Below are 13,121 nucleotides of genomic sequence, written 5' to 3'. Positions count from 1 at the left end.
AGTTAGTGTGTTGTCTTGTGTAGTTAGTGTGTTGTCTTGTGTAGTTAATGTGCTGTCTTGTGTAGTTAATGTGCTGTCTTGTGTAGTTAATGTGCTGTCTTGTGTAGTTAATGCGTTGTCTTGTGTAGTTAGTGTGCTGTCTTGTGTAGTTAATGTGTTGTCTTGTGTAGTTAATGTGCTGTCTTGTGTAGTTAATGCGTTGTCTTGTGTAGTTAGTGTGCTGTCTTGTGTAGTTAATGTGTTGTCTTGTGTAGTTAGTGTGCTGTCTTGTGTAGTTAATGTGTTGTCTTGTGTAGTTAATGTGCTGTCTTGTGTAGTTAATGTGTTGTCTTGTGTAGTTAATGTGTTGTCTTGTGTAGTTAATGTGCTGTCTTGTGTAGTTAATGTGCTGTCTTGTGTAGTTAATGTGTTGTCTTGTGTAGTTAATGTGCTGTCTTGTGTAGTTAATGTGCTGTCTTGTGTAGTTAATGCGTTGTCTTGTGTAGTTAATGTGTTGTCTTGTGTAGTTAATGTGCTGTCTTCTGTAGTTAATGTGTTGTCTTCTGTAGTTAATGTGTTGTCTTGTGTAGTTAATGTGCTGTCTTGTGTAGTTAATGTGCTGTCTTGTGTAGTTAATGTGTTGTCTTGTGTAGTTAATGTGCTGTCTTGTGTAGTTAATGTGCTGTCTTGTGTAGTTAATGCGTTGTCTTGTGTAGTTAGTGTGTTGTCTTGTGTAGTTAATGTGTTGTCTTGTGTAGTTAGTGTGTTGTCTTGTGTAGTTAGTGTGTTGTCTTGTGTAGTTAATGTGCTGTCTTGTGTAGTTAATGTGCTGTCTTGTGTAGTTAATGTGCTGTCTTGTGTAGTTAATGCGTTGTCTTGTGTAGTTAGTGTGCTGTCTTGTGTAGTTAATGTGCTGTCTTGTGTAGTTAATGCGTTGTCTTGTGTAGTTAGTGTGTTGTCTTGTGTAGTTAATGTGTTGTCTTGTGTAGTTAATGTGCTGTCTTGTGTAGTTAATGTGCTGTCTTGTGTAGTTAATGTGCTGTCTTGTGTAGTTAATGTGCTGTCTTGTGTAGTTAATGCGTTGTCTTGTGTAGTTAGTGTGTTGTCTTGTGTAGTTAATGTGTTGTCTTGTGTAGTTAATGTGCTGTCTTGTGTAGTTAATGTGCTGTCTTGTGTAGTTAATGTGTTGTCTTGTGTAGTTAATGTGCTGTCTTGTGTAGTTAATGCGTTGTCTTGTGTAGTTAGTGTGTTGTCTTGTGTAGTTAGTGTGTTGTCTTGTGTAGTTAGTGTGTTGTCTTGTGTAGTTAATGTGCTGTCTTGTGTAGTTAGTGTGTTGTCTTGTGTAGTTAATGTGCTGTCTTGTGTAGTTAATGCGTTGTCTTGTGTAGTTAGTGTGTTGTCTTGTGTAGTTAATGCGTTGTCTTGTGTAGTTAGTGTGTTGTCTTGTGTAGTTAGTGTGTTGTCTTGTGTAGTTAGTGTGTTGTCTTGTGTAGTTAATGTGTTGTCTTGTGTAGTTAATGTGTTGTCTTGTGTAGTTAGTGTGTTGTCTTGTGTAGTTAATGCGTTGTCTTGTGTAGTTAGTGTGTTGTCTTGTGTAGTTAATGTGTTGTCTTGTGTAGTTAATGCGTTGTCTTGTGTAGTTAGTGTGTTGTCTTGTGTAGTTAATGTGTTGTCTTGTGTAGTTAATGTGTTGTCTTGTGTAGTTAATGCGTTGTCTTGTGTAGTTAGTGTGTTGTCTTGTGTAGTTAATGTGTTGTCTTGTGTAGTTAATGTGTTGTCTTGTGTAGTTAATGTGCTGTCTTGTGTAGTTAATGTGCTGTCTTGTGTAGTTAATGCGTTGTCTTGTGTAGTTAGTGTGTTGTCTTGTGTAGTTAATGTGTTGTCTTGTGTAGTTAATGTGTTGTCTTGTGTAGTTAGTGTGTTGTCTTGTGTAGTTAGTGTGTTGTCTTGTGTAGTTAGTGTGTTGTCTTGTGTAGTTAATGTGTTGTCTTGTGTAGTTAATGTGCTGTCTTGTGTAGTTAGTGTGTTGTCTTGTGTAGTTAGTGTGTTGTCTTGTGTAGTTAATGTGCTGTCTTGTGTAGTTAATGTGCTGTCTTGTGTAGTTAATGCGTTGTCTTGTGTAGTTAGTGTGTTGTCTTGTGTAGTTAATGTGCTGTCTTGTGTAGTTAATGCGTTGTCTTGTGTAGTTAATGTGCTGTCTTGTGTAGTTAATGTGCTGTCTTGTGTAGTTAATGTGCTGTCTTGTGTAGTTAATGCGTTGTCTTGTGTAGTTAGTGTGTTGTCTTGTGTAGTTAATGTGCTGTCTTGTGTAGTTAATGTGCTGTCTTGTGTAGTTAGTGTGTTGTCTTGTGTAGTTAGTGTGTTGTCTTGTGTAGTTAATGTGCTGTCTTGTGTAGTTAGTGTGTTGTCTTGTGTAGTTAATGTGCTGTCTTGTGTAGTTAATGTGTTGTCTTGTGTAGTTAGTGTGTTGTGGATAGTTTTGTGTTGTGTGTCAGAACAATGAGGCGGCTGCTGTCTCCGGGTAGAAACAGCAGTGACACACCTGCTGCTGTCAGACCTGCAGGTATCAGGCTGTGATGTTTCCTTTATAGTGGACAGAAATATTTGGAGTGGCACAAATAATTTGTGGCATCTTATTGAAGAACAGCTGATTGTTCTGTAAACAGTTTGAAATGGTAAAAAAGGGTAAAATGTAAATGGCTGCAAATAACTTTGTTGTTCGCAAAACTTGTGCATATAAATTAAAATTGACGATTTATATTTGCATTTAAAGTTATGAAATATGATTCATTAAACATGTTTGTGGTTGTTACAGTAAAAATATATAACTTTTTACTCAAATTTTATGTTTGTTGTCTGATTTTAGATCAATTGTGTTAATACAGTATGTCAAAAGGAAAACATAACTGTAAATTCAGACACGTGAGGTTGTGCTGAAAAGAATGAGACCAAACAAAGCAAATAAACAGTTTTTAAAGGTGAAATGTAGAGGAAACATCAAAAGTAGTTAAAAATGGACAATAATACCCTGGACCCCAGAGGGTTAAACATTGTAGCAACCCCCCCAATGAAGGATGCCACTTTACTGATGAAGTTTTGAAGGTTTAATGGCAGTAAACCATCAATCTCAGAGATGGGGATATATACACAGAAGCAGCGTGTAAGCAAAATTCCACACTCTTACAATTGTAAACCTTATAACATAAAGTAAGCTTCAACATAAAATGTAACAAATGTAGCCTCTGTCACACAAAACATGTAAACGTGTCCTTATTTATGTCATAAACATACCTTGTGCCTCCCGCGACTGCTGCAAAAACTGCAAACATTTTTACAGGAAATCGTCCCATCAAAATAAAAGCTTCTAAACCCAAACAGGAAGCTGGTAAGTGAAAACAGCGATGAGTGCCAAAATAAGGTGCAAGGAATTGAGTAAAAGCATTTAGGGTTATTTACAAACATTTTTTTTAAAGTAACGCAATAATTACTTTTCAAGTAATTAATTACTTTTAGAGTCTTGTAACTCAGTTACTAACTCAGTTACTTTTTTGAAGAAGTAACTAGTAACTATAATTAATTACTTTTTCACAGTAACTTGCCTAACACTGAACACAAGTACACATATTGTGACATGGCTTAAGTGTCTGAGTCTAACAACTCTAAACCCACTTCAAGTTTCACCAACAGCGGCTAACAACAGCAGCAAAAACAGCAGCGCTTACCAACAGATCTCACAAATCCACCTTAGTATGGCTGACATGGAAAAGTGAGCCTCTCTCACTCATCAACTGGTGTCCAACTTTCACAAAGTTTTACAGCCTCTTTCAAATGAAATAAAGGACACTTATCACACAGCATTGACAGCTGATGTCAACCACTGACTGGGAATGAGTCATTCCAATCCATTTTCACTTAAGCCTTTCCATCATGTCCAGAGATGGGCAGTAACGCGTTACTTGTAACGCGTTACTGTAATCTGATTACTTTTTTCAAGTAACGAGTAAAGTAAGGGATTACTATTGCAAAAATGGTAATTAGATTACAGTTACTTTCCCGTAGGAACGCTGCGTTACTGCGTTACTAAAACCGTGATTTTTTTGCGAGAATGTCTCACGACAGTGACGTAAGCGAGTGCGCCGTTAGTGACAACAGCTGTGTGCAGATCAACAATGGATCACATATGGAGTGTGGGAGAGAGTATGAGCGTGCAGCGTTTAAAGCGTGGAAGTACTGACCTTACTTTGAGTTTGATTCCATAAAAAGTGACAAAAACATTAGTGTCCGCTGTGCGTGGGAAGAAAACTTCTTTTTACAGCGAAAAAACCCCTAAACTTCCAACAAGCACCGAGTAGCTACGACGTAATGGGAAACTCACAGAGAAACTCGCGGATTCTTCCACTGACCGCGGCACACCTGCACCAGGGTAAACCTCCGCCTGCCCCACTCCTGCTTTACAGGTGAAAATAGAGCAACAGGAGCGCTGAGTCTTTGACTTTATTTATTTTCTGCTGTGTTTTACTTGCATCTATTTGAAAGACTGAGTGTAAACACAAAAAAATATTTTATTTTATGTGCAGAAAATAGGTTTAAATGTTCAACTAATTTCTTCCAGTCAGAGAATGTTGCAGATAATTTAATGTTTGCTTCATGTGTAAAGTTAAAAGATTAAAACCAATAAAACAAGTTAAAAAAGAGACTTTTCCATTTGATTACATTTTGTATGATGGATTATGCAGAAAAAGTAGAATTGGGCTGAAAGATCCATCGCTTTATCACCTCTTCAGGTTGTAAATCGTGTTTTTAAAAAGTAACTAAGTAACTAAGTAATTAATTACTTTTGAAAATAAGTAATCAGTAAAGTAACGGGATTACTTTTTTGGGGAAGTAATCAGTAATTAGTTACTGATTACTTTTTTCAAGTAACTTGACCAACACTGATCATGTCTCATACATTCCTATTGGTTCATCCTTCTTCCTTGTTCTTTATTATCAGCACGTATACACCACCACAAAAAGAGAAATCGTGTGCGTAAGGCCTAGAAACCTGTAACTCCCTCCAAGTTCAATAACTGACACAAGGTGCTCTTGAGTCTTACGGGCATTTGTTGGACACAGGTGCACCAACGACGCCGTGAGATCTGCACAAAGCAACATAAAATAATCATTTTTCACAGTAAGGTGTTCTAATCGAGAATAAACAATAAAGTGTATTATATGACAACATAAAACATTCACAAAAATGTTGTATGCTGTTGATTTAACCTTTACAAAATGTCGACACATTCGGTATGACACGTGACTAATATGAACTCGACAGCTCTGTCACCAGCCTTAGCTGAGATATGCAGAGCTGTCTGGAAGTCCGACCCCAGCATCGGTCAGGCTGCGGTCTGGACTCTGACTGGACCACTGCAGCAGCTCCATTCTTTCCTTTTTCAGCCGTTCCGTTGGAGATCTGCTGCTGTGCTTGGATCATTGTCCTGTTGATGACCCAGTTTAGCCGTGGGACAGACAGCCTCACACTGACTCCTTTGGTATACAGTTCATGTTCCACAGAGATCATCGTCTTTCCACTGCTGTGCTGACAGCTGCTGACAGCTGTTTCCTCCAAATGTGCTGCTGTGCGTTTAGACAAACATCTTGTTATGGAAAATTCTAGTTTATCCTCACATTAGATTTATGTGTTTAGAATCTTGTATAACCTTTGCCTGCTTAAGATGAAGCAAGTATGTGTCAGCATGACCTTGTGAAAACTGCTTAGCTAGGCCTAACGATGTTTCACTATGTTATCTGCAAACTGTTTTGCTCAGAGGGATGAAGCTCAGGGTCAGCGGCAGGTGCTGGCCTGGGAAAGGATGGTGGGAGTCTTCTGTGTACAGCAACAGCCCGGGTTGGACAAAAGACTGTTGTAACTGAAAAGATACACAGAGTTTGTGCGATGGTATGAAAGGGCGCTGCGATGCCCCGAGGTTAGACGTTCGTTACTATGAACCTGCTATGTTTTGATGTGTATGTGTGTTCTCCTGCGCACAGTAATAAATAGCATGACCACAGACTTTATTTACAAAATTCCACGACAATCTCCACTTTGGTCTCGTTTGTTCCTGAAGTCTTTGCAAACCTAAGCTATGCTAACATGTTCTTTTAGAGAGAAGAGGCGTTCTCCTGCAGCACGTCTAACAGCCACACTTCTTTATCTTCACGGTGTGACTGTGTGGCCGACCACAGGCCACGATTTGAATACACATTAGAATGAGAGTTTGGATTTTCTTCATGTGACTGTAAAACAGGCGCTGCTCTGTCACACTGTGCTTCGTCAGCCTGCATCAGTTTTTATAACCAGCTGACATTAGATTGAGTTGTTCTGGAGCACTTTGGTGGCAGAGCTTCCACAGAAACACAAACGCAGTGATTGTAGGAAACTGTGCTCCGCTCTGGTCCTCGCATGTGTGTCCCTGAAAGCTTCATGTTAACGTTGGACATTTATTAAAAGTCACAGAGCCTCAAACTGGCTGCGAGACACAGAGAAACAAACTGCACACCAGCCTAACACTGCTGATGGAGCTTCACCTGAAATCCACTCTGAAGCTGCTCCTTAGTCATGTCAAACTCACCGGGGCCCTCTGCTGGACAAAGACGCTCTCTGCAGAATTCAGTTCACTCACCTGCTGCTGCTACTTGAACTCTGTGAGGCATTAATGTGGGCTCTGAGCTGAGCTATGCTACTATTATACTGCTCTCTGTGAGAAGCAGAGCAGGAGGATGCAGCTTTCCTGATTCAGTGTTCATAAAAAGGAAATCAGAAGAAATTAGAGACCAAGAACTAAAGTTACACAGGGGGTAAAACAAGTACTGAACACCAATATATTTCTAAAGGTGCTACTGACATCAAATTCTCACCAGATGTTGGTAACAGCTCATCCAATCCACATTCAAAGAAATCAAAGCACAGACGTCCATAAAAGTAGTTATGTGTAATAATGAGAAATAACACAGAGGAAAGAAAGGAGTCGCACAAAGACACAACAAATTTTGGTCTTCCATCATCATCCTCGATGAAGCTGATTCGATGCAACTGTTGTCATGCGTTCTCATTTTAGCTGGTTTGCTTTTGCATAACTCGATGAATAAATGTTTGTCCTCTGTGCTAATTAGCTCAACCCCAGATGATGCACATGTGTTTACTGCCATGACGTGTTTTCATAGACAACCAGTCAATGGCTCGTGGACCCGCGGGGGTCTGGGGACCCCAGTTTGAGGGCCGCTGCTATAAAGCATCTATGATGCTGCACAGCTTACATTCTGTATGTGTACATCAGCGGGAAACAAGAACTGAGACTGAGGTATGGAAATAAAACACGGCAGTAAACTAGGACATGTTTCTGACTCCTCAGTTCAGAAGATGAGTCTGACTTGGCATTGACTCAGTGGCGCTGTTTGTTCAATACTCTGTTTACTTGTAGTTAAGACGTATTACTTCTACACAACAGCCTTGAGCTGTGCCAGGATAACTGTCATTTAAACATAAATTTAATGATCTTCTGTGTTATGAGCCAACAGATTCTCCAGTGTCTGAATTATGCAGCTGAGATATTGAGAAGTCTCCTCATTTCTGCTTCAAACAGCTGAACTGTATAAATATAGAAGGTGTTTCCAGTGCAGCTGCTTAAAGCACACACACATCCAAACAGCAGCTGTCTTCTTTTTAGTTTGTATTTTGTGTTTAATCGCTTCATATTTTTATACTATGATAGTTTCATCCTCCGCTCTGGTGTTGGTGGAGTCTTATCCATGTTTGTGATTGGTCAGATGCTCCCAGCACCAGCTCTGTCACGTGAACGTGCAGTGAAAACCCCGGATTACCTGAGCGAGTTGATAACCATCTGATGGCGACTGCTTACACAGACTGATGATGTCAGGCTGAATCCAGACAGATCCCGACGTACTGTACACGGTGCAGGGAGGAGGAACAACAGAAAGTCACTGTTTCATTGGATGAAATAAGAAGGTCACTGTTGTGATATTTTGATATCATGGTAGCATTTACAGGATATTGTTTTATAGTGATATTATACAGGAAAACTGTTACTCAATAAGGCCCATTTACTAGTTGTTTTTCTCTTTCTCTGTGACCCAAGAATTAATGTGTAAGAATCACAGGATGGTACCTCAAGGTCGAAAACACCACAGAGATCACTTCCTTACTCCCATCCTCCCTTCTTTATCTCCTAGAAAAGAGCTTGTTAAAGGCCAGGTGGTTTGTTTCAGAATTCACTAATGAAAGAACTCTGTATTCTATGTCTAGGAGTGTATTTTGCTGGAATGATCATAAATTGTAACTGAAGAGATAAACTACACAAAGGATACTTCTTTGCTCAGGAGGCAGGAACACGTTTCCTTATTTGGTCTGTACCGGTTTGAACTGAGAACATGCTGACACACGAACCTTTTTCCTCTATATAAGCTGTTGTGTACTTAATAAACCTTTGAGTTGATTTTGGAAGAGCAACCTGAAGCAGTTTCTGTGTCATTTTGTTCTCCCAAGCTACTCCCGGCGCTGTAACTAACCTGCTGAACGGCATACTTGAGTGTTACTTTGAATAATTAGGAATCTTATAAGGAAAGGACAAAACTCTGCTTATCGGTGATCACGCCTCGGAGGAAACCCGATCCACGGATGAACCCGGGACGGAGATTTCTTTCAGTCACCATGAGGAATGAGCACAACTCCCAAAGCTTGCAAATAAATCAGGAGAAACATGAAAAACACTGAGGAACAAACACAGAAACTATGATGATCTGATGACAGGACAATTATTAGTCCTTTATTTATCCAGGTAAAAAAATCTCATTTCCAAAGAGAGACCTGGTATCATGGCAACAAAAGTCAAAATACACTTACCACATGTGAGTGTATTCAAATTAAGAGCAACACTAAAAACAATCACACTGAGTTATTCTCTCGTTGCTTTAAGACAGACTTCCTTTCCAGTCGCCTTCTTCACTCACTATGTGTTAACAGACCTCTCTGCACTGAATCATATCTGTTATTAACCTCTGTCTCTCTTCCACAGCATGTCTTTATCCTGTCTTCCTTCTCTCACCCCAACCAATCACAGCAGATGGCCCCGCCCCTCCCTGAGCCTGGTTCTGTCAGAGGTTTCTTCCTGTTAAAAGGGAGTTTTTCCTTCCCACTGTCGCACTTTGGCAACAGTGGGAAGGTCATATGATTGCTGGGTTTTTCTCTGTATCTATTAATGTACGATCTACTGTACAATATAAAGCACCTTGAGGTGACTGTTGTTGTGATTTGGTGCTGTATAAATAAATTGAATTGAACTTAAACTCCCCCGAGGTAACAAATTCTGATCATTTCAGTTCCTTCTGCAGATTATTCCAGGAAGCAGGGGCAGCGTATTGAAAAGCCTTTTTCCTCAGTTCTGTCCTAATTTTTGGGACAATCAATTGTATGATATTGTGAGAACGAAGGCTGTATTGGTTGCGTTTTTTACACATATAAACACATAAATAAGAGGGAACCAGCCCAAGCAGAGATTATAGATAAAGATCAACCGATGGGAAAGTCTGTGAATATGAAAAAAAGAAAGACATTTAGCAGAAGCATACAAAGGACAATGATGTACACGATTTCCATAGCCAGTAATAAAACATAAAGTGTTTTCTCACTTGGAGGGAGAAACAGGATTGATTTCCAAAAAAACCCCCCAAAAACTATTTATACTCAGAGGAGGCTGAACATCATCAGTACAGGAGCAGATAATAAACACATCATGAAGACATCTTGGGCTTGTATAAAGCATATCAGCAAACATGCATTCATAGTCTCCATCCAAACCCTGACATCCTCCATCGTGCCGGGTCATCTCCATGGAGATGGCTGATTTCTTTGCCGTCTTCCTTCTGCATCAGATGGACAGCAGCACACCAGCAGAGATGCAATATGGACAAAAGACCACTAGATGGCAGGATAGTCTCAGTACAGACAAAAAGTGAGGAGGAGGAGGAAGGGAGGAAGAAAAGGGGGACGAGGGGAGGAAGAAGGGGTGACAGCAGGCTCTGCAGGAGAGATGATGAAGGTGGGTCTGTCAGCGATCAGTTTAGTTAGGTCACGTCTTTAAACAGGAAGTGATGTCAGTGTCCTCACCTCTGACCCTCAGAAAGCTCTTAAGAGATTCTTCATCTACGCCGACAGAACACGAGTAGACGCCTTCATCAGACTTCTGCACATTAGTGATGATGAGCTCTGACTTGTGTTCAGCTCCAACATGACTCCCATTAATGAAGAAATAAGCTTCAACCTTTGAACCCCTGTGGTTTCTGCAGCGCAGCGTGACATTACTTCCTGCCCTCACAGGAAGTGCAGGGATCTCCAGGATCACACTTCTATCTGACCAACAGAGACACAAAAGGGTGATACAGAGACAAAGATCCACCAGCAGAGCAGAGTCGCACAAAGACAGCTCACTTCCTGTACCTGAAATGCTGATGGAGACTTCATCGCTCTGCTGTCCAGACGAGTTTTCACAGAAGTAAAGAGGATCAGAGGAGAAGAATGAATCCAGAATACAGAAAGAGTAATATCCCACACCATATCCATGCAAGCTTAGACTGTCAGCACAGTCATAACTGTAGTCATCTGTTGTTATCATCACCTTCCACCCATCAGCTGTCTCTCCTTCATCATCAACACAACTCAGAGACACAGAAGAAGCGTAATTTTTGAAGATCTGCTGGAGGTTTGGACTGACCTGCAGAGAGACTGAGCACAGACACACAGTAAATGTATTTGTGATCTTTTGGAGTCTCTGATTGTTTTCACTTCATCAACTCACCTGCAGAAACAGCCAGTGCAGACAGCAGCAGCACACACACACCTGCAACAGGACACAGGTCAGTAAAGGTCAGAGGTCACTGAAGGTCAGGTGGATCAGCTGCTTCTGCTTCACGCTCATTTAAAGAAACCAAAAACTCCCAGCATTCATTCATCAACTGTCCTTCAACTGGACCTGGACTCACTCTGGTTCCTCAGTCAGTGGATGGATGGATGGATGATGGATGGATGGATGGATGGATGGATGGATGGGTGGATGCATGGATGGATGGATGATGGATGGATGGATGGATGGGTGGATGCATGGATGGATGGATGGATGGGTGCATGCATGGATGGATGGATGGATGGATGGGTGGATGGATGGATGGATGGATGGATGGGTGCATGCATGGATGGATGGAGGATAGATGGATGGGTGGATGGATGGATGGATGGATGGATGGTGGATGGGTGGATGGGTGGATGATGGATAGAGGGTGGATGGAGGGTGGATGGATGGATGGATGGATGGATGGGTGCATGCATGGATGGATAGAGGATAGATGGATGGGTGGATGGATGGATGGATGGATGATGGATGGAGGGTGGATGGATGGATGATGCATGGATGGATGGATGGATGGATGATGGATGGGTGGATGGATGGATGGATGGATGATGCATGCATGGATGGATGGATGGATGGATGGATGGATGCATGGATGGATGGATGGATGGATGGATGGATGCATGCATGGATGGATGGATGCATGGATGGATGGATGGATGCATGGATGGATGAATGGATGCATGGATGGATGGATGGATGGAGGAGCTGTGTTTGACTCACCGAGGAGCAGAGAGACAGCTGGAGTCTTCATGTCGTCCGGATGCCGACTGAATGTCAGTCGGAGCAGTGAGACGCGTTCAGCTTCATCACTTCCTTGTTTACACGGAAGCGAAATGCAGACGCGAGTTTGACATAAAAAAGACGCCCACCTCCTTCACTCGTTTTATGGACTCTGACATTTTGACTGTTTCAGTACATAATTAGACTCTATGGAGCTCAACAGTAAGACTCCACACAGATCTAGATTGTGAGCCATGACGTTGTAACCTTCCACAGCACACTGACTGCCACACGGTGGCATGTGCGCTTGAAGAAACCACACGTCTGTAAGATCCGTCTGATTTTAACAGAAAAAACATTTTATGACATGACACTGTGGAAAAGAGTCTCCTCATGGTCCCCAACAACATTGTCTCTTATTGGTGGAGCTCACCGTTACCAGAGAAACCAGTTCAGTTTAGAGGAGGTCAGAAGGGTCTTCACTCTGTCTCTGTGGATCAGGGGAAGCAGATGATTGGCTGCTGACCGAGGGACTGTGCTGGACATGCAGGACATGTATGAGGACAGTTTAGACACTGATTGTTCTCTCCGACTTCATTCTGGTTTAGAAAAGAGTTGTGTGAGTCTTGGACAGCAGTTTAGAAAGCTGTGTGCTCACTATATTCAGGTGATATTTTCCTGCTGTATTCTAAATAAAAATGTTTTTATGCTGATAGATGAGTTTTCATAGCTTAAAGCCATTTCAACATCATTCATGAGGTCCCAGACTTTCTCTTGATTTTCGTGTTACACTAATACAATTCTCATCAGGAGACTGTCTTGCTGACAGCCTCTTACGCGGTTTTAAACAGAAAGAAACCTTGGCCAGTTTAACTAATTGGTGTGTATTATCTGGCTTCATGGACAGATAGAGCTGGGTGTCATCTGCATAGCAGTGTAAATGTATGCTATGTCTTCTAATGATGCTGCCTAAGGGAAGCATGTATAATGTAAACAGAATTGGTCCTAGCACTGAACCCTGTGGAACTCCATAATTAACCTCAGTGTGTGAAGAGGACTCTCCATTTACATGCACAAACTGGAGTCTATTAGATAGATATGATGCAATCCACTGCAACACAGTACCTGTAAATGGCCTGCATTTGTATAGCGCTTTTCTAGTCCCAAAGCGCTTCACACTACATTCAGTCATCCACCCATTCACACACTGGCGATGGCAAGCTACATTGTAGCCACAGCTGCCCTGGGGCGCACTGACAGAGGCGAGGCTGCCGGACACTGGCGCCACCGGGCCCTCTGACCACCACAAGTAGGCAACGGGTGAAGTGTCTTGCCCAAGGACACAACGACTGAGACTGTTCAAGCCGGAGCTCGAACCGGCAACCTTCCGATTACAAGGCGAACTCCCAACTCTTGAGCCACGATCGCCCTAGCCAGCTCCCCCGCTGACCCCAGTAG

The 13,121-nt window shown here is 41.7% G+C and overlaps 1 protein-coding gene across 1 annotated transcript; it reads right to left on the bottom strand.

Annotated features, from left to right (window-relative positions):
* Positions 1-9,973: 9,973 nt before the first annotated feature.
* Positions 9,974-11,694, bottom strand: LOC146616705 (uncharacterized). The gene is made up of 5 exons (XM_085373789.1): positions 11,664-11,694; positions 10,833-10,874; positions 10,475-10,759; positions 10,145-10,387; positions 9,974-10,056 (listed from the first exon to the last, which is right to left on the bottom strand). Exons 1-5 carry the CDS (start codon positions 11,692-11,694, stop codon positions 9,974-9,976), a joined length of 684 nt encoding a protein of 227 aa, XP_085229915.1.
* Positions 11,695-13,121: the final 1,427 nt, after the last annotated feature.

The sequence above is a fragment of the Diplotaxodon limnothrissa genome, linkage group LG16, assembly GCF_057381915.1.
Source record: "Diplotaxodon limnothrissa isolate DT_005_m linkage group LG16, D_limnothrissa_male_GT1.1, whole genome shotgun sequence".
NCBI classification, from domain to species: Eukaryota; Metazoa; Chordata; class Actinopteri; order Cichliformes; family Cichlidae; genus Diplotaxodon; species Diplotaxodon limnothrissa.
Note: the sequence above shows the minus strand (reverse complement) of the source record. Positions and strands in the feature narration are given on the sequence as shown.

Bases quoted from the DNA above. Each gene is read 5' to 3' on its own strand.
- LOC146616705 (XM_085373789.1), bottom strand. From the start codon at position 11,694: ATGAAGACTCCAGCTGTCTCTCTGCTCCTCG. The intron at 10,875-11,663 runs GTGAGTCAAACA...GTCCTGTTGCAG, and splicing joins AGCTGTCTCTCTGCTCCTCG to GTGTGTGTGTGCTGCTGCTG. The intron at 10,388-10,474 runs GTACAGGAAGTG...TCTGTTGGTCAG, and splicing joins AGTCTCCATCAGCATTTCAG to ATAGAAGTGTGATCCTGGAG.